The 21770-nt window shown below is 35.4% G+C and overlaps 1 protein-coding gene across 1 annotated transcript in view; it reads left to right on the top strand.

Annotated features, from left to right (window-relative positions):
* ANKRD31 (ankyrin repeat domain 31) overlaps positions 1–21770 on the top strand; it is a 135181-nt gene that overhangs the window by 87757 nt on the left and 25654 nt on the right. Inside the window, 5 exon segments of the mRNA XM_053224024.1 lie at positions 1033–1195; positions 2879–2994; positions 7874–7961; positions 12571–12667; positions 15800–16802. Coding sequence (XP_053079999.1) covers positions 1033–1195; positions 2879–2994; positions 7874–7961; positions 12571–12667; positions 15800–16802 — 1467 coding nt within the window.

The following is a 21770-nucleotide window of genomic DNA, read 5'->3' as shown; positions in this document are numbered from 1 at the left end:
GTGATAAAAATGAGGTTCAAATGGTAAATAAACTTCTTCAAGGACAGTTGGTAAGTAGCAGGAGTGAGTTCTATATGCTTGACTTGAAAACAAATGTGTTTTCTTTTATGCTATGCTAACCCTGGGCTGATGGAACAAATGAGGGGCTGTCCTTGTCATCTTCACTGGCCCATCTGCTCCTAAGTATCTCTGCTTCTCCATACCTGGACATAAGGAGAAAGAGAAAAGCCACTGACACATAGTATGTCTCTATTTTTAACAAAATCCTGGCCATCTTTTCCTGATCAGGTTTTTCAATGATTTGAATAGCTTTCCTCACGCAGATGGACTCATTGGCTATTGCTCACTAACTGAGTTATACTATAAACTAAGTAGTAACATCTTTAACTTTGGTCATTCACTAATTTCTAATATGCAACAACTTTGAGTTATTCAACTTTATATTCTAATATAAATGACTTTGTAAACTTACAAATTCATTTATATTAGAAATCACCCTCCACCCAATGTCACAAGCTCTTTGACCTCAGTTTCCTCTTCCTTAAAATGATGGGGTTGGAGTAGATTCTAAGTTGCCTTTTACCTTTAACATGTAAGTTAGTTAGGATGCATAATAGACGTGCATAGACATTATTAGGAGGGTTATGGATTCTCATGCTAGCTCATAAAATTTCTTAAACAAGTAACATACCTAAAATATAGTAATGCAGGTTGGAGGAAGACAAAGAGCTCTGTTAACGAGACAGAGTAAATCTTGCACCTCATTTTACCTATATTTGCTTCTTAACTGCCCTGAAGGCTGCATATCTGGTACTTTCATGTCTTCATGTTTGGTTCTCCTGTGAGGACAGATCAGGCCAAATCAGTGGATCAGTTTACAGTTGTCATATCAAATTTAATCAAAAATTTTCTTGACCAGAGTTTGCCAGCTTTTTTGATAGCTTTTTATACTTTGATAACTTTTAATGGTGGTGTCTTAAAATGAAAGCAGAAAGGTGTCTATAGAGATAACCTTGGGAAAATATCTTCTAGGCAGCTGAGATTCTACTACAACATGGAGCAAACCCAAATCAAAAGAATCAAAAGCAGAATACTGCTTTGGATGAAGCAGATGATGAAAAAATGAAAAAGCTGCTGAAATCTTATGATGCTGTTGAGACTGATAATAGAGATGAAAGTAATGCTACAGTCACTGGTATGTGTGGAAGTATTGCCTGCTCTTTTATACAAGTGTACGCCTCTCCTTAGAAAAATAAAATCTTCAGATTTATAGTGTAAATCTGGGGTAGATGACTGGGGTAGATGTTTTATATGTTTATTAAACTCTTGAAAAGCATTATTTTTAGAAATTAGCATTTCCACATTTGGTTTAATTTATATACCATATGATCCTGTTGGTTTGGAATTATGTGTTGAAATGGAGCCCATATTATTCATTAAACCATTATTAATCTCTAACATTGGGTCTGAGATAGAGATGTAATTGAATCCACACAGATTGGCTTACTCGTAGAGGGGCTGGAAAAGGTTGACATTATACTCAGTCTTTGGAAGTAAGATTCCATTACTTCAAAATTTGTAATGGTACATGTGAAAGTTGGACTGATGCCAACTTTTCAAGAATCTCATGTTCTGATGCCAGAATATGAATTTGTTAAGGAAATATACATGTATACATATGTGTATGTGTGAATATAGTGTAAAGAATATTTCAAGGGAATGTACAGCCAGGCAAAATTTTATGAACCATTTTTTAGAAATAGTTTGCATTTAAATAATGAACTATCTACAAGAATTAGGCATTCAGTGAACACTAATTTAGATATCATACATTTGTTGAGCACCTGCTATGCAAACTATGTACTTGCGCTTGAGGAAGTTCCAGTCTTGTGTGGAGATCAACCAGAAGACATAAAACAGTTAAACACAATTTATTAAATGTTGAGGAGAATGAATTGTTCTTCCTTTTCTGTCCTGCTTGACTCATACAAGAAACCCAGGAACATATCTGCCCTTTCTTCCAGTGAGGCAGAAAGATTGGGAAAAGAACCCCTGTCACTTTTCTCCCAGCCTATACTATCCTTAACAATTGTTGATTTTCAAGAGAGGAATCATACTACTGTTACGATTGGTCAGAGCCAAGGATAATCATTGTCTCATATTTTACAAGTGAGCTAGATCACATGTAGGTCAAGGTCAAGACTGATACAAGGTTTCCTCTTTTCATTACCTGTTACCATATGGTAAATATATAGGGTCAGAGCCTTTCTTAGAGCCCTAGCCATGTATCTCTCTCCCTCTCCAAAGCCGTATTTGGAGTTATTGGGCACTCTGTTATGAAATGCTGTATCAATTCCCACTTGTCTGTTGTTTCTTGTGTGTACATTTCCTTGGTCAGGTACCGTAAAGGGATGAGGGACATAGGGGAACAATAGTTATATGAAGAAAGGGAATCCAGAATGGGAAAGGATCAGAGACAATGAATCATAGACGTAGTGGTTTAAGAGCACGGATTTTGGAGTCAGATCCGATTTCAATACTAGCTATGTGACATTAAGAAAACTTCCTGAATCCCTCTAAGCTTCACTCTCCTCTTCTGTAAAATGGATAGAATAAACTACCTGTCTTACAGGGCTTGTATGAAGATTAAATAAGATGGCTCAGGAAGAGTTTGACATCTAGCGTGTGATAAGTATTCAGTAAATGTTAGCTGTAATTAAGCAATTGAGAATAAACAATGAGATGCTGACCCAAATTAAGATATTTTAGTAATTGTAGACTTAATTTATTCTTTCCATTCCTGTCACCATTAAAATTGATAAAATGAAGCTAAATTTTTACACATTCTTATTATATTTTCTAATTTTAATTTTTAAAGTCAAAATTCCTGCTGCCGGACCAAAAAGACATAAACAGTGTTTTAGTGACGACTGCAAAAGTGTTGATCCACCTTTTCTTTCACACAGAGAAAAAACAGGAGAAAGCCATCCTGTGGTGAGTGAAGTTGAAATCCTTTAAATTTTCAGCTTAGAAAATGCCATTCTTTGGGCTAGTCAGTCATTAACTGTTGGCAGTACTCTTTCCATTTTAAGAATGCACAGGTTGAAAATATTTTTTGTCACAAGAAAATAAGATAGCTAATTGAACAAAATGAGCCAAGAAAATATGTTGTATAGTTAACTCACTTATCTGCACTGAATACAGAATATGGATTAGCTGCTATTGTTTACACCTAGGTTGGGTTCTTTAGCTACTTCTAGTCCCATGGACCCTGCCACTATCATAGTGTGTCTTCACCCATCCACTCCCAAAAAATGTCGAGGATTCATAGTCGGTAAAAAAGACCCTGGACTCCAGACAGAAAAGAGGAAAGCAACCTGGGTTAGCCAATCTGGATACCGCATGGTTTATAGTGGTAGTGTTTGCTGTATCTGAAACTCCTCATATAAAAATATATTTTTACAAAAATAACATAGTATTTGCTCAATAAAAAATATGTTCATTGATAAGATTCGTGTAACATGATAAGAACACAAAGCTTACTAGAAACTAACTTCTTAAGTGAAATAGCATCCTCAATGAAATACTATTTTGAAGAGAAGTTAGACTTCTCTTATATGCTTTCTGTTAGTCATTGTAGAGAAGACAGTATTATTCTTTGAACTTCAACTATTGTTAATCAACTAATTTATAGCATAAATATTTTAAGTTGTATTAAAACTAAATTGCATTTGCCTTAGCACTTTGAAAATGATTTACGTTGGTTCCTGGTATCTGTTAATAATGGACAGAAAGTCACCTGTCAATCTAATTGTCACTCCCTTATAGATAATCTTGTAGCTTTTATGTTCTCCAGTTTCACTAAGTTGTGTCTAAATGTGGAGCATTTTATTAATTAAACTCAGGCCTAGAAATACTCCTTTAATGTGAAAGCACATTTCTCATTTGTATTCCAGAAACTTTCAGTCTTTATACCTTTGAAAATTGCCTCTCCTCCATCTCAGTAATTTTCTTTTTTCTTTTTTTTTTGAACTTCTGTTTAGATGTTGGTTAGACTAGTCTTAATATCTTCTAGTATCTTTTTCATATTTTCCATCTCTTTAACTTTCCACACTATATTCTGTGTGCTATCCTTTGACCTCTTTCCTGCTTCATTATTTCTCTCCTCAAATATTTCTCCTCTATTTAACCCATATTTCTACTCTCTTTAACTCATATGTTGAAACTTTAATTTAAATGACTCTTTTTTATTTCTAGAAATTCTTTGCTTTTCGAATTTTTGTTTTAAAGAAAGAACAAAATAAAACTAAAAGGAATTTTAAGGTCTCTTCCTGAGTCTCACATGATAACATGATTCTTTATGTGGTTTTTAATTTTTGGTTATGATTTCATTTCATTGAGGACCAATTACTATGGGAATTTTGGTGTGCCTAGGCTTCGTGTTTAACATTTGCCTCTTCTGGGGCCCTTAGAAATTTATCAGCTTCACACAAGTTTTTATGCTCATTTCTCAGTTTGAGTTCCTGAACCACACAAATTATATAAATTTAGTTCTTACACACATGTGTAGTATAGGCTTGTGTCTCTGATTTTCTTTTTCTTTTCTTTTTTTAATGTTTTTATTTATTTTTGAGACAGAGAGAGACAGAGCATGAGCAAGGGAGGGGCAGAGAGAGAGAGAGATGCAGAGTCGGAAGCAGACTCCAGGCTCTGAGCTGTCAGCACAGAGCCCCATGCAGGGCTCGAACCCACAGACTCTGAGATCATGACCTGAGCCAAAGTTGGATGCTCAACCGACTAAGTCACCCAGGTGCCCCTAAAAAGAAAACCAACTTTAAAAAAGAAAAACTCTGCTGCAAACCTGATCTGTCTTCCCTTGTATGTTAGGGACTTTTTTTACCTTGCTGCTTTCATGATTCTCTCCTTGCCTGAGTATTTTGTGAATTTGACTATGATATGCCTTGTTGATGGTCGGTTTTTGTTGAATCTAATGCTCAACATCACTCATCATCAGGGAAATACAAATCAAAACCACAGTGAGATACCACCTCACCTGTCATAATGGCTAACATTAACAGCTCAGGCGACAACAGATGTTGGCGAGGATGCGGAGAAAGAGGATCTCTTTTGCATTCTTGGTGGCAATGCAAGCTGGTGCAGCCACTCTGGAAAACAGTATGGAGGTTCCTCAAAAAACTAAAAAGAGAACTACCGTGGGACCCAGCAATAGCACTACTAGGCATTTTCCAAGGGATACAGGTGTGCTGTTTCGAAGGGACACACGCACCCCTATGTTTATAGCAGCACTAGCAACAATAGCCAAAGTATGGAAAAGCCCAAATGTCCATCGATGGATGAATGGATAAAGAAGATGTGGTATACACACACATACATACATACATACATACATATGATGGAGTATTACTTGGCAATCAAAAAGAATGAAATCTTGCCATGTGCAAATACGTGGATGGAACTGGAGGGTATTATGCTAAGTGAAATTAGTCAGAGAAAGACAAACATCATATGACTTCACTCATATGAGGACTTTAAGAGACAAAACAGATGAACATAAGGGAAGGGAAACAAAAATAATATAAAAACAGGAGGGGGACAAAACAGAAGAGACTCTTAAATACAGAGAACAAACAGGGTTACTGGAGGGGTTGTGGGACAGGGATGGAGTAAATGGGTAAAGGGCATTAAGGAATCTACTCCTGAAATCAAATCATTGTTGCACTATATGCTAACTAATTTGGATGTAAATTTAAAAAAATAAAAAATAAAATTAAAAAAAAACTAATAAAACTGAATTTCCCAGTCAAAAAAAAAAAAGAAAGAAGGAAAAACTCAAAAGAAATATAAGGACTTTAAAGTCATTAAGAATCTTTTGTAAATGTGAACTTTTAAGTGTTGGAAACTTCAAATCACACTGGGGATGGGAGGACCCTATGGCCAGATAGAAAGGAAATGAGATGATTTTAGTTTGGTGCTACCTTGTAACACCATCAAATCAAAACATGTAGGCAGCCTCCTCTATACCCGTGTAGACGAAGTACAGAAGTGATAACAATACTAATAGTTGGTATTCACTGAGTACTTATTATATGACAGACTCTCCCCAAATACATTTCTGTTCAGTAGCAGTACCAGAACTAAAGCAATGCCAGGCAGTCTGGCTACAGAGCCTGTGCTTCTAACCACTGTGCCATATTGTACAGAATTGTAAAGGTGTCAGAGACAAAGATGGTCCTACCACAGTAAAAATAGGAAATTGGAGTGAAATTTTCGTGAAGCTTTTAGTAAACACAATATAAACTATGTAAAGCTGCTTATTCCAAAGACAGATCCTAGGTTGGGTTTTTTGTTGTGCTTTTTTTTTTTTTTTAAGGTAAACAACAAGTAATGAAGAACTAAAGAAGAGGTTCTTGGGGGGAAGATTATGCTGGACCCTCCATGGTGGAAGGTGTAGCTTGTGTGGAGTTAAAGGTTATTGCCCATAGTGGCCAAGACTGAGTGCATCCACAATATGAGCAAAAGAGAAAGGAAAATCACCTCCAGAAAGTGTTTTCTTTATCCTGACCTGTAGGTAGAGGCGTAGCCAGTTCAGACCTTTAGTTTGCTTTTATAGCCATTTGGTATAAAAAGAGATAAATCTCATTTGTTTGTTTTGCATATTTATATTCTATAGTTCCGCTTTGATGCATTTCATAAATGACAGCAGTGAGATTGCTTTTCCACATAATTGGATGCGTTTATTATGTGCATTTTTCATGTCCCTTGTAGGCACCAAAGTAGAATTTCAGGACAGTATACTTCAGAAGGCTTTGAGGACTGACACATTTTTTAAATGAATGTATATTGAGAATATATTAAAGAATAGATAATATGAGTCAGTCCATCAGTTTTCATTTATTGAGCACCAGCTATATATCCAACAGTTTGGAAATCATTCACAAATATAAAAGCTATGCTCCTGCCTATAGATCTTATTATTTTGAGGGAGAACTATAATATGTAAGATATTATATATATTAATGCTAAGTTTTGTAGCACTGCAATTCTTAAGTAATTCTGAGAAAGGAGAAATCAGTATGAATTAGATTTGTCAGAGGTTTCATGTATGAGATGGGTTTTATATAATAAGCAGTATTTATTGAATTCTTACTTTGCAATGGCCCTGTCCTAAGCATTTTACATGTGTTAGTCTGTTCAGGCAAGGAGAGGACAAGTAACTTGCTAGAGCCCCCCAGCTAGGAAGAAGTGAAGCCAGAGCACACCCAGGCAGCCTAGTTCCAGAATCGACTCCATGATTACATCTCTCATAGGAAAGAGGTGGATCTGGGCAAAGTTAACTGAAGGCATTCCAGGCAAGACAGTCATTACTGACAAGGGCGTGGGGAAGGGGCCTTAAATCCCGTTTGTGAATTTTTGAGAGAGTAGTGTTTTGTATTTTAAGATTATGTGTGAGATTTTAATAGTGTGCAGTGATAGTCACAGAGCCTTAAAGTAAACTTGTTGCATGTATGTGGTCTTTAAATATCATGTGCTCTCAGTTGTTCTTGTTTCACCTACAGCTATGATTGTAACAGAAGTCAGTGAGAAATTGTGATTCTTTATACGGTTGCTACTCTTACAGTCTTTTTGCCAGGAGTAGATCTGCTACATAAATCAAAACATTTAAGTTTACTTTTCCCCTCAAGTATGCAACATTTATACAGGTAAACAAAGCATGAACACATTTTGAACATAAAGCAAAATAAGCTTTGTAGCAGCACTTTCTTTAGCACTTTTACTGTGCATTTGACAATTGCATATCAGAGAGAAATACCTACCTTCTTGTAATGAAGTTTTTAATATTTTTATCTGATAGCATCATACCATCAGTGCCATTCTACAAGACATAGAAGAAAAACAAGAAAGTTTACTAGAATTTGAAATAAGAACCCCTGAAGATGCAGGTAAGTATGCACCCATACTCAAGTTTGATTATTTCGTACATCCAAGGTCATTCCTACCTCAACTTCTTACGGTACATGTTTATGTCAAAGCTTACAGTGGCTGAAAGTAGCCTTTTTTTTGTGATGGTAAAGTGCCAGAAATGAGCATCAGAAGTCATTTATGCAAACCAGTAGTTAGTGTACTTGTTGATCAAGATACTTCTAAGACTCAAAGTATAGCATAAGTAACATGAGAGACACTTGAAACATTGATCAGAGATAAGCCACTACTGGTGATATGTTTAGATGAAGATGTGAAGAAAAAAAGAAAGTACAATATAGTGACTAGGGAGAAGATTATGTTATTCCCTGCAGCTACGGTAGCCCTTTAAAAACAGATCTGCAGAGGAATATGCAGTTGTGACTCAAGTAGGGCAAATCCTCAGACCTTTCAGATGAGCAGATACACCAGGTAAGTATCTTAGCATAGATGTCTTCCTGTTTACAAAACACAAGTGATTCAAAATAGTAAATTTGACTTTGATCCCTGACCTACTAATCGGAATTTCTCAAAAGTTCACTGAATATTTGTAAATCTTTGATAGCTCACAGTTGTGTTTTCATGAGTTAACGATTACAAGGTAAAAATTGGGTCTTGATAGATTTAGATCTGAATGTTTAAGTAGTTAAAAGTATCTCCTCAATCTTTAATGTAATAGGATACAGCTATTCATCTCTTATCCTAGTTCATACTGTACAGTCTTTTAAAAAATTATTTCCTTTTAAATTATACCCATTCTTTCATCTTGGCCTAACACATGGTAAACATGTTATGTTTTGAGGAAAATAATACAAAATACTGTAATGTATACTCCCAAACAAATGTGAATAGTTCATATGTTTTATTTAGTATTTATAATACCTTATATACATAAGATGAATTTTCCAATTAAAAAAATTTTTTTTCAATTAAAAATTTTTTATTAAAAGGCATATAAATACACTTCAAAAAACCAGGAAAAAAATGCTAAAAATACCTACTGTCCCACCACTGTATTTTGTTGTATTTGTTTCTTTTCTTCTAAGAATTTGGTTATGCAGTGACACCTCAATAAAATTATTAAAAACATAGTTTAGATCATGCTAAACTTGCCAACTTTACATTTTCTCTCTAGAGCCATTATTCTTAGTGGTTTACCTAGTATCCTATTTTGTAAATGTTCCAGGGCGTAATTTTTCCGTTTTTCTTGAGCATTTACATTTTTCTACTTCTTTGCTATTTTATAGTATATAGCTTTTGAATTTAGGACTGTCTTCATAGGAATGATTTGGAACTACTGGCTCAAAAATTTATAAACATTTTAAAATCTATTAATTTGTATTGATAAATTATTTCATAAAGTATTAGATATTAATTTAATTTGCACTTTCCCCAACACACATTAGTGTTTGTTTTCCTTTACACTGCTAATAGCAACAGTATTTTCATTTAAATTAATTTTACCAGTTTAATGAGAAAAACGTGCCTCATATTTTCACTTACCTTATTATTAATGGTATTTTTTCTCTAGTTTTTTTTCCTGCTTTGTGAATTGACTGTTCCTGTTTCTCTGTTAATAAGTTGGAGCCATTTTATACAATCAAGTTATTGACTCTTTTTCTGCCATACTGCTGCAAATATGTTTTTCAGCCACTTAACTGTCTTTTTATGCTTAAGTACATACATTTTCAAATTCTGTATAATAAAACGTATCAGCCTTTTTCCTTTGCTATTTCTTTTAATGCTTTTAAGATTAGACACTTTTCTTCCCTCCCCATCCCTAGGCTTTGTAAATTAATTTTATTCTTTTATGGCCAATACATTGACTAGTCAGGACCCCTTTATCTTCATCCCACTGCCCCTTTAAGGGAGGAACGGTAAGGCAACGGGACTCTAGAGTTCTTGGCTAGCAGTTGCTAGCCTAAATACTAGGCTAAATACTGACTGCTACTGACTCCATCAGTCTTTGGCGGATGTCTAAAGCTTAGTCTCTTCAGAGCAATTTTCTGAGGCTTTTCTGAACTTGTACATGGCTCCTGTGGTGTGGCAGGGCAGTGCACATTTTCCTTTCCCTGGCTCCTCTTTGTCTTCTGTCAGCTGCTGTTGCTGCTGTTTTTTTGTTGGTTTTGTTGTTGTTGTTTTTGTTTTGTTTTGTTTTTTGGTGGTCCACCTACACAGACTCTCTCTCAGGTAGAAGTCTCCATAGTCAGTCTCACAGGCACAGGGCAGGCTCCATACCAAGTCTTCAGGATCCTGGCACTTTGGACCTGTGGTTAGAAAGGAGGACAGTTAACTTTCAGCACAAGAGCAACTCTCCCTTTTCCCTGGTGTCCACATGTCTTGCCTTGCAGGGCCTCAACCTCTAGATTTCAAAGGAGGAAGCCAGGTGTGAGTCCATTATCACCTCAAAAGAAAGTTATTACTCTCTTCAACAGTTCTTTGAGAAACTGCCCTCCTTAGGCTTGAGACAGAGAGAAACCTCACCTCTCAGTCTGGCTGTTGAGAATGGAGATTCTCATCCAGTTGAGCAATAGCTCTCTGAAGAAGTGTCTTTACAAATTCACCACTTCCTTATTCTGACACCTTTTATATCTGTGATTTGGCTGAGGAGTCCAGGAATAACAGATCCCATTTTGTACATTTTTCTGTAGGTTTTTCTTTTCTTTTTTCTTTTAATTTTTTTTTTAACACTTATTTATTATTGAGAGACAGAGAGACACAGAGTGTGAGCAGGGGAGGGGTAGAAAGAGGGGGAGACACAGAATCTGAAGTAGGCTCCAGGCTCCAAACTGTCAGCACAGAGCCCGATGCGGGGCTCAAACTCAGAAACCATGAGACCATGACCTGAGCCAAAGTCGGACGCTTAACCAACTAAGCCACCCAGGTGCCCCTTCTGTAGGTTTTTCTTATCAATGTCTTGTATTCACTTTGATGTCAGAAACCTTAGTGCCTCAACCAAACTGACCAAAAAGATGTTTACTTTAAACATTTTGTATATTGGTTTTTTCCTATGCATTTCAACTCTGCTCTTCATTTGAAATCTCTTTTCCACACGTGGCACAAGATGAGGATAGAATAGAGTCCCCCACCCCCACATAACTGTTCCTTTTCCCTCCTCTTATCTGTTGAATAATTTCTGTCATCCTCATTCTTTATTATCATATTTTAAAATCTTACATATATTAGAGGGATTCTAGGTTCTCCCTAAGATACCACTGATTAATGTATCTGATAAATAAGTATATAGTGTCAAGTTACATGTAAAATTCTTCCTATCCTTTTTTATAGAAATACATAGAATTTTCTTGATTACTATGATAATGTTATTTTTACCTGTGATTTAAAATTTAAGTGCGTGATGGGCAGAAACTACTCTGGGAACACTGACTCTTTACTGATCAAGTCATTTGTCTGATTTGCAAAGGAAAGTTCTGGAAAAAATTTCAACTCTGAACTTCATGTCATTTCCCACCACTGATTTTCTCTATGTTATCTAGAAAAATATGCATTGGTCTAAAATAATTAGGGAAAAAATGTAAGAAACAAAGCCAAAAGTAAAATCAAATCAAATCAAATTAAATTAAATTAAATTAAATTAAATTAAATTTAAAAAAGTCATTTAAAAGAAAATGTATTCATCTAAGCCTTTCCATTTACTACTTGGGAATGTGGACTTGGACATAATTGGCATTTGTGTGTAAATCTTGTGGACTTGTGATGGATGGGGCAGAGCATGATGCTGTTACTTAGGAAGCAGTGGAAGAAAATAGGAAAATTTTAAGTAATTATTATAAAAATAATTATATATAGATCTATGTGAACTTAGATATCATATAGCCCTATCTAAATGCTAAGTGTAAAGAACAAGAACTGATGGCATGATTCTTATTGTTAGGTAAATATAATAAATAGTTACATATAGTATAAATATATAGAACAATGCATTAAATAAATACACAATTTAAAAAAAAAATTGACACACACAAACAGGTACCCTGCTACCAAAGTATTTTTTTTTCAAATCAAGAATAGATCTTTTCTTTATTCTTTTTTTTAAATATAATTTATTGTCAAATTGGTTTCCATACAACACCCAGTGTTCATCCCAACAAGTGCCCTCCCAAAGTATTAACAGTAGTCTCTTTTGTGGAGTAAAAAAGAGGAGAAACGGGGGGTGAAAGTGGGATACTCTTTTTTACTTTTCTTCTGTGTAAACATTCATATTATTTGAAAATTTTTCTTACAATGTGTTCCTTTTGTGTTTTAAAAAGTAAGTTTAACAAAATATTTATTCCCTACCCTCATTTCACAAATAAGAAAAGTAACCAAAGGGGTCATATGTCTTGTCCAGAGTCACAGAACTTAGTGGAGTAGCAGGATTAGAACTCAAGCTGGCCTGCCCTCTTCAGGGTACTTCCATAGGGTGGCGTAATTCAATGAGTCTTGGTTTATATATCTGGGCCATTGATACTGGGGAGCAGCGTAGGGAAATAAATTTTTTAAAATTTAACAGTAAGGCTGAGTCTCTGTGATCAAATGTAACAATTGCTATCTCTCAGTTAACTTTTTATTTTATTACCATGTTTCCAGAACAATACATTGAAAAGATGTTAGAGATAAAAGAGGTTATGGATAATGTGCTTGCCAAACAGAAGGCAGAAAGGGATGATCTGGCTAAAAAATACAGGTGAGTGAAAAAAGTAGAACTGCTTTAGAATTTTCATAATTTATCCCTTTTTAGCTACAATAGTTAGGTCTGGAATTTTTTAAGAATACAATTGTTGCTTAGGGCCAAAGAATGACCATGAGGTCATCTAATCTATTACCTTCATGGGGAATTGTACTTCCCAGAAAGATATTTTTCTTTTTTATTACTTGAAATATTCAGAAGAGGACATTTTAGTATCTTAAAAAGTTGTCCATAGCCAAGAATTTTATGACAGCCTCTCTGGTCATGAATCCCCAAAAGAAATTTCTTTCCATAGTAAACTCAGATTTTTTACACTAAAATTTTTTCTTTTTGCTATCACAAATGTTATCTAAGTGGTGTAACCATGTGTTTTTTTATGGTTTTGTGTATGTCTTAAACTCTCAGGGCTTTTAAGGGGTTTTATCCTGATTATATTATCTTCTCTTCTTTTCCCTTTTTTGAGAAAGATATATTGTTGTTTGGGCATATTTTTATTAGTTTTTCATACATAGACTTAGCTACCTATGCCTTCTTTTTTTTTTTTTTCTCATGAGAACTTTTAAGGTTTACTCTCTTAGAACTTTCTTTTTTTTTTTTTAATTTTTTTTTTCAACATTTATTTATTTTTGGGATAGAGAGAGACAGAGCATGAACGGGGGAGGGGCAGAGAGAGAGGGAGACACAGAATCGGAAACAGGCTCCAGGCTCTGAGCCATCAGCCCAGAGCCCGACGCGGGGCTCAAACTCACGGACCACGAGATCATGACCTGGCTGAAGTCGGACGCCTAACCGACTGCGCCACCCAGGCGCCCCCTCTTAGAACTTTCAAATATACAATACAGTATTATTAACTATAGTCACCATGCTATACATTACACCTCCATGACTGACCTATTTTATTACTGGATGTTTGTACCTTTTGACCTGGGGTCAAAATGGGTGAGCCATTTCACCCATCCTCCACCTTCCACCTCTGGCAACCACCAATCTGTTCTCTGTCTATATGAGTTCATTTTTTTGTGTTTTGTAGTTTTTTGTTTTTTTAGATTATACATATGAGTGAGACCATACAGTATTTGTTTTTCTCTGTCTGACTTATTTCACTTAACATAATGCTCTCAAGGTCTGTGCATGTTGTCAAAAATGACAGGATTTCTTTCTTTTTAACGTCTGAATAATATTCCTCTGTGTGTGTGTGTGTGTGTGTGTGTGTGTGTGTGTGTGTGTGTACATTTGCACATTCCACATCTTCTTTATTCAGCCTTTGATGGACACATAGGTTGCTTCCATGTCTTGGCTATTGTTAATAATGCTGCAGTGAATATGGGGTTGCAGTTATCTTTTTGATCTTGTTCCTTATTCACCTGTTATTTTCTAATTTCCTTTATATTCTTTTGTTTAAAGTTTGTTTATTTTTAAGAGAGAGAGTGTGAGTGCTGTGCGTGTGTACCAGTGGGGGAGGGGCAGAAAGAGGGAGCGAGAATCCCAAGCAGGCTCCACGCTGATGCAGGGCTCGATCTTACAAACCGTGAGATCATGACCTGAGACAAAATCAAACGTCGGGTGCTTAAATGACTGAGCCACCTGCACACCTCTAATTTTCTTTATATTCTTATAATCATTTGACATTTTTTTCTGAACTTATTTAAAAATCAGTTTTCTATTTTCATTCACAAATATTTTATCTTCATTTTGCTTTTCTCCCCAGTGAATAAATATTACAGATTATTTCTCTTTTCTGTTTTCCTGTTAGTATAAAGCAAGTGAGCTTATAGGACCTACAGGTAGGTCAATTACCTTTGGAGAAGGTAAACTTTGGAGAAGACTAGCTTCAGTTTTCCTTTATGTTCTATGATTAACAATATACCTGGAGTTTTGGGAAGTTCCCAAGCAGTTGGGTTTGTAGGTGTGTAAGTCCTTATTAATACTGTTGTAAGACTTAAAATCTTGTAATCTTAAAACCGTTTTTTTTTTTTGTCTGAACTCTGTTTTAAATGTGATATTACTATTTTTTTCTCCTCTGTTCAGCTTCTTGTATTTTATGCTACTAGCTGTTTGCTAATATTTCTTCTTACTGCTTCTTCCACCTACGTCTACTATTCACTCTAACATCTGGTCTGCTTGAAGTTCAGTACCAACAACCCTAAACTGTGATACTATTGTTATCCCTTAAAGCAGCTGCTTTAGGGTGATCCCTGAAGGTCACTGAGACCATTTCAAAGGGTGTATGAAGTCACAACTGTTTCTATAATGAAACTTTTTGGCTCTCATTCTCTCATGAGTGTATAATGGAATTTTCTAGAGGCCACATGTGTGGTGCTATCATTATTCTAATAGCCGATGGGATGTATCTTTGTATATTCTTGTGTTTTAAAATTTTCTGTTTTATTTTGTAGAACAGTAAATATTGATAGACCCATATGAAAAAAGGCCCTTTGGGGTCCTCAATAATTTTTAAGAGTATAAAACAGTCATAAAGCCAAAAAGTTTGAGAACTACTGGAAACAAAGAGTCCAGTATCCTGAAGGGCACTGTAGTGTAGATGGGTATAACCAAAAGAAGGGTGTGAAGCAGCCATTTTCTCTCGCTCTCAAGCCCATTGTGGTCACACAGGTTAATGCTTGTCCTGGTAGTCCCTCTGGACCCGAAAGTGCCCCAATACAGGTTCAAAGTACAATTACAGTAATTACTTGATGGATTGACATTTCTCAGGTCCAGCTCAGATATAATTATTCAAAACAGTCTCACTCCTCCATAGCTCTAAGGGAACTTGAGTGGAACTTACTCCCAAATTTCATTTCCCGATACACCTTTCCACTATAAACAGGTAAGCAAACTCTGAATTTAAAAATGGTGTTCCTCCTTCCAACTAAACAATCCACATTTGTTTTTTTTCAGGGTTGACTCACAACTGGTAAATAATATAAATGTGGATAACCACACCATCACCTCCAGAAAAAGGCAGTCTTACTTACCTTAGGAGTCATTTTCCTTTCAGAGGAAATACTTGTGTACTTTGGGCTGATTAAAATTTAAATTGAGACAAAGTATCTTTAAAATCTACATGATTGCTAAAAAAAGTTTTCTATTGTTTTTGGGTTTTTTTTCTCTTTCTGTTTCTTTCTCTAGAGTGTCCATAGAATCATTTAAGCAAGGAGTCCTCAGAGAACAACTGGCTAATTTGGCCACAAGACAGAAGAGCCTTTTAGTTGTGGCAAAAAAACAGAAAAAAATTAGCCAGAAAATTCAAAACTATAAAAACATTACATCTGCGTCTGGTCCTGGTTTGAAGAGGCTGCCATCCAGCTCAGAAATCTCTAGTGAAAAGTACAGCCAAAGGCTTACCAGTCTGGGAAATTCAGTGCAGCCCCATTCAGGTTCCTGTTCTCCTGTCAGCCTTATTTGTGGAAGCATACAGGAAACACAGTCATCTCTGGAAACGTGGAATGGCAGCCAAAATACCAACACTTGTGTAAATTCAGAGACAGTGAGAAGGGAAGAATTTTTTGGAAATGAGCTGAATTCTAAACAGAATGTCAATGACTGTACCTTGGATGGGTTATCAAAATCCAGACATTCAGATGGCACTAAGAAGATTAAATTACCACCCCAGCCTGTTGCTTTTCTTGCTCAAGCAGAATATTCACAAAAAGAAAATGATCTTACAGAAACTCCAGCCAAAGGGAATGAATCTTACAGTAGTCCTTCAGCAGTAACTGGCACATTAAATATTTCAGAGACTACAAGCAGACTTGCCGAAAATGCTGCCCATCTATCAACTGTTATTTGCAATCAGGCTCCTACCAATTGTGATCCGAAAAGAGGAAACAGGAAAATAGCTTCCCAGCAGCCACCTAGGGGGACATTACAATCCTTGGCACACCAAGGGACTGATGCCTTAGGCAGTACTACTGGGCATCAGATGAAATCATATCTTAAAAAATCAGTTTTTGCTATTCCCCATGCTCATGATGGTGAGAGCTCCTATTCCTCGGGATCTGGCCGTCAACATATTATAAAAAACCCTTTAAACAATAGCACAGCTCCCAGAAAGAAATGTATGCAGATAAAAGATCTGATATTACTAGGAAGAATTAATCCAGGAAATAACATTCTGGAATTCAAAACACAGGTATCCTTTTTTTTCTCTAAAATCATGTAATTTTATAAATAAGCAAATAAATGTTTCTTTCATAAAGTGTAGGCATTTAGCTCTGATTATGGATGTAGGGTTTGGCTGGGCTTCTTGAATGAAGGGACAAAAACGTTGTATTCTTAGCTAGTGAAATCATGCTTTTGGGTTGCTCTATACATTTTAGTCACTAGCACCTTTGGGCTCTCAGGCCAGAGTTAGTCAATTATATTGGCCCTGGAAGAATTTAAGAACAACATAAAAATAATAAATGGGAGCTATCTTTGGTTCCACAGTTTTAGGAATTACTGTGCACTGCTGAAGCTTACCCAGATAAAGGATAGATATAAATTCATCTTCTACAGAAGTTCAATTTAGAAATAAGAAGTGACTTGGAATTTGGATAAATCTGACTCAATGAAAACAATATCACATATGCATAAAAATCGAAGAAGAAAGGGTACCTGGGTGGCTCAGTCGGTTAGGCGTCCGACTTTAGGTCAGGTCATGATCTCACAGCTAGTGAGTTCGAGCCCTGCGTTGGGCTCTGTGCTGACCGCTCAGAGCCTGGAGCCTGCTTCAGATTGTGTCTCCCTCTCTGTCTGCCCCTCCCCTACTCACACTCTGTGTCTCTCTCTTTCAAAAATAAACATTTAAAAATTTTTTAATAAATAGAAGAGGAAAAAATTGTTCTACTAGAAAATGCCTACAAAACAGGCATCCTGTCCCCTTTCCCTACATTGACTTTTTGAAAGAGGAATTCAGAATGGCAGTGATTTTAAGAATCCTGGAATGTGGGGTGCCTGGGTGGCTCAGTTGGTTAAGCGGCCGACTTCGGCTCAGGTCATGATCTCACAGTCCGTGAGTTCGAGCCCCACGTCGGGCTCTGTGCTGACAGCTCAGAGCCTGGAGCCTGTTTCCGATTCTGTGTCTCCCTCTCTCTCTGACCCTCCCCCATTCATGCTCTGTCTCTCTCTGTCTCAAAAATAAATAAAATGTTAAAAAAAGAAAATTAAAAAAAAAAAAAAAAGAATCCTGGAATGTTTCTTTGCTAACGGACCACCAGTTCAATAGAAATTGGTCCAGGCTAACTGGAATTTAGTCTGAATGACCACTGTTTCTAGTCCTTCCATTGCTGGTTAATAAGGCTTTTCCTAGTTAAAAAAACTTTACTTATAAGTTAGGAGCAAAAAAATTAATTTCAAAATTTCACATTGTAGTTTAAAGACCAAATTAGTGGCTTGATCTCAGGTCTCTTGATGTTCCTGTTTGCTTGCCTGTCAACCAGTTACTGCTAAGTAGTACCTACATCAGATTAGCCAGAGAAACTCAGATTTTAGTTAGTAAATTAATTACATTAACTCAAATTTTTGCAGGTGTGGCTACTTCTCTGGAGCAGCTATAATAAAATTTTAATATAACTTTTCATATTTCAGCTATTTCTTAACAGCTTTATTGAGATATAATTAACATATGTATTTAAATTACATATGTTTTTACATATGTATTTACATAGTAAATACATACTATGACAGATTTTGATGTATGTATATATCTGTGAAACCATAACCACAAACAGGTAATGAACATATCCATCACCCCCAAAAGTTTCTTTTTGCAATTTTGTATACCTCCTTCATACTTCTTCCTTCCCATGCTGAACTCCAGATAATTACTGGTCTGCATTCTGTCCTTATACTTTTGTTTGCACTTCTAAGAATTCTGTAAAAGTGGAATTACACCATATGTGTTCATTTTTGTCTGGCCTCTTTCTCTGAACATAATTACTTGAGAGTCATCCTCATTAGAGTGTGTATGTATGTACTACAATTTGTCATTTCATCTGTGGTAGACATTTAGGTTGTTTCCAGTTGTTGACTATCGCATATAAGCTACTATGGATATTGGTGTACAAATTTCAGTATGACACAGGCTTTTGCTTTTCTTGGGTAAATACCTAGGAGTGGAGTGACTGGATGAAATATGGTAAGTATATATTTAACTTTTAAAAAAACTGCCAAAGTTGTTAGTAACATTTTACATTCCCACCAGCTGTGATGAGTATTGTGGTTCCTCCATATTCTTACTTAGCTAGCATTTAGTATGATCCGTCTGTTAATTTTAGCCATACTAACATATAATGTAGATGTATGTATATAATATGTATATATGTATAGTAGTTTATTATTGTGGTTTTATTTTGCATTTCATAATGATTAGTTATGTTGAGCATCTTTTCGTGTGCTCTTTGCCATCCATACTTATTCTTCGGTGAAGTTCCTTTTCAAATATTTGCCTGTTTTTTTATTGGCTGCTCATTCTCTTATTTGATACATTTTGGATATAAGCCCTTTATCCAATACATACTTTGCAAAAATATTTTCTCCTAATATAGTTTTGCCTTTTCATTCTCTCAAAATTGTGTTATAAAGAACAGAAGTTTAAAATTTTGATGTAGTCCAACTTAGCAATTTGCTCTTTGACTAATTATGTTTTTAGTATCATATCTAAGAAGTCTTTGTCTAACCCAAGGTCACAAAGATTTTCTCCCAGAATTTAGGTCTGTGATCCATTAGTTTCTTTATGTAGTACAGAGCAAGATCCCAATTCATAGTTGTGAATATGGGTATTCAATTCTTCCAGCTCCATGTGTTGAAAAAATTGCCCTCTATTGAATTGTCTTTGCACCTTTGTAGAAAATCATTTGTCCATATATGTGCCTATTTCTGGACTCCCTGTTCTGTTTACCTATTTGTCTATCTTACTATGAATACTGTCTTGATTAGTGCAGCTCTGTAATAAGGGTTAAAACCAGGTAGTGTTAGTCCTCCAGTTTTGTTCTTCCTTTTTGTAAAGTGTTTTGGCTATTCTAGGTCTTTTGCAATCCCATATGAATTTTAGAGTGAGTTTGTCAGCTTCTTTTTTTTAAAAAAAGGGGATGCTGTCATTTATATTGGTATTGAGCTAAATCTGTAGATGAATTTTGGGACAGATGACATCTCAGCAATATTGAGTTGTCCAAATCATGAACATGATACAGCTCTCTGTTAATTGAGACGTTTTCTGATTTTTCCCAGCAGTTGTAGGAGTCAGTATACAGGTCTTTCATATCTTTTACCAGATTTATCCCTAAGTATTTCATGTTTTTGATAGTAATATATATGATATTTTTTAAATGTCAATTTTTGGTTGTTTATTGCTCATAGGTAGAAATTCAATTGATTTTTGTATATTGAGATGTTATTTTATAATCTTGCTAAACTCACTACTTCCTGTAAATTTTTGTAGAAGTCATTGGATTTTCTACATAGATGATCAAGTTGGCTATGAATAAAGACAGTTTTACTTCTTTCTTTCCATTGTGAATGCTTTTCATTTCTTTTTGTGTAGCTGCACTGGCTAACACCAGTGCAGTATTGAAATAAAACAGTGAGATCACACTTCTGTTTTTTCCCTAAGATGAGACTATGTTTCTTAGAAAAATTTAGGCTTCCACTGTTAAGTACAATGTTAGCTATAGGTTTTTTCTTAGATGCCCTATATTAGGCTCAGCAAGTTCTTTTCCTAGTTTCTTGAGTGTCTTTATCATGAAAGGGTATTGGATTTTGTTAAATGCTCTTTCCACATCGGTTGTGATGATCATATGGTTTTTGTTTTGTATTCTCTTGATAATGGTGTAGAACATTAATTGATCTTTGGATATTAAACCAACCTTGCATTCCTGGAAAAGCAGATAAATCCCACTTTGTTATGGTATATAATTCTTTTTATATGTTGCTGGATTTGGTTTTCTAATATGTTTTTGAGGATTTCTGCATCCATATTTATTAAAGATATTGGTCTTTAGTTTTCTTGTGTTGTCTTTTGTCTGGTTTGGTATTATACTGATCTCACAAAAATGTTTCTCTTTTTCTATTTTTAGAATATTGGTAATCCAAAATATTAGTATTAAATTCTCTTTAAATGCTTGATAGTAATCAGCAATGAAGCCATCTGTACCTGGATTTTTTTTTCTTTCTATGTACATAGTGTTTGGAGTGTTAATTTAGTCTCTTACAGGTTTTTTCAAATTGTCTATTTCTTCTTGAATCATTTTTGGTAGTTTTATTTTGTTAGAAATTTGTCCATTTTTGTTATTTATTAGCACAGAATTATTGATAGTTTCTCTTATAATCCCTTTTATTTCAGTGTGGTCAGTATTGGTGTACTAATTTTCATTGTTGATCTTAGTAATTTGAGTCTTCTCACTTGTTTTCTTGGTCACTGTCACTAAAGTTTTGTCAATTTTGTTAATATTTTCAAAGAACCACTTTGATTTCATTGATTTTTATCGTTCTTCTATTGCCTATTTTATTTATTTCCATTCTAGTATTTATTATTTCCTTTTTTCTGCTTGCTTTGTGTTTAGTTTGCTGTTCTTTTTTCAGTGTCATCATTATAAGTGCAGGTTATTGATTTGAGATTTTTCTTTCTTTTCAATATAGGCATTTACAGCTATAAATTTACTTTTAGCCTACTGCTTTTGCTGCATCCCATCATTTTTGGTATGTTGTTTGTTTATTCATCTCAAAGTATTTGCCTTTTGATTATGTCTTTAATCCTTTACTTATTTAGGAGTGTGTTGTTTGATTTCCTCTTAACTGTTGAGTGTTCCATTTTTTTCTTTTATAATTTCTAATTTCATTCTGTTGCATTTAGAGAGTATACCTAGTATTATTTGAGTCCTTTTAAAATTTCTGAGATTAGGGGCGCCTGGGTGGCTCAGTCAGTTAAGCGTCCGACCTCAGCTCAGGTCATGATCTCACAGTCTGTGGGTACGAGCCCTGCGTCGGGCTCTGGGCTGACAGCTCGGAGCCTGGAGCCTGCTTCGAATTCTGTGTCTCCCTCTCTTGCCCCCACCCCCACTCGTACTCTGTCTCTCTCTGTCTCAAAAAAATAAATAAAAACATTAAAAAAATTTTTTTTTAA

This window comes from Acinonyx jubatus, chromosome A1, assembly GCF_027475565.1.
Source record: "Acinonyx jubatus isolate Ajub_Pintada_27869175 chromosome A1, VMU_Ajub_asm_v1.0, whole genome shotgun sequence".
NCBI classification, from domain to species: domain Eukaryota; kingdom Metazoa; phylum Chordata; class Mammalia; order Carnivora; family Felidae; genus Acinonyx; species Acinonyx jubatus.
This window is presented reverse-complemented; position numbering and strand designations above follow the sequence as displayed.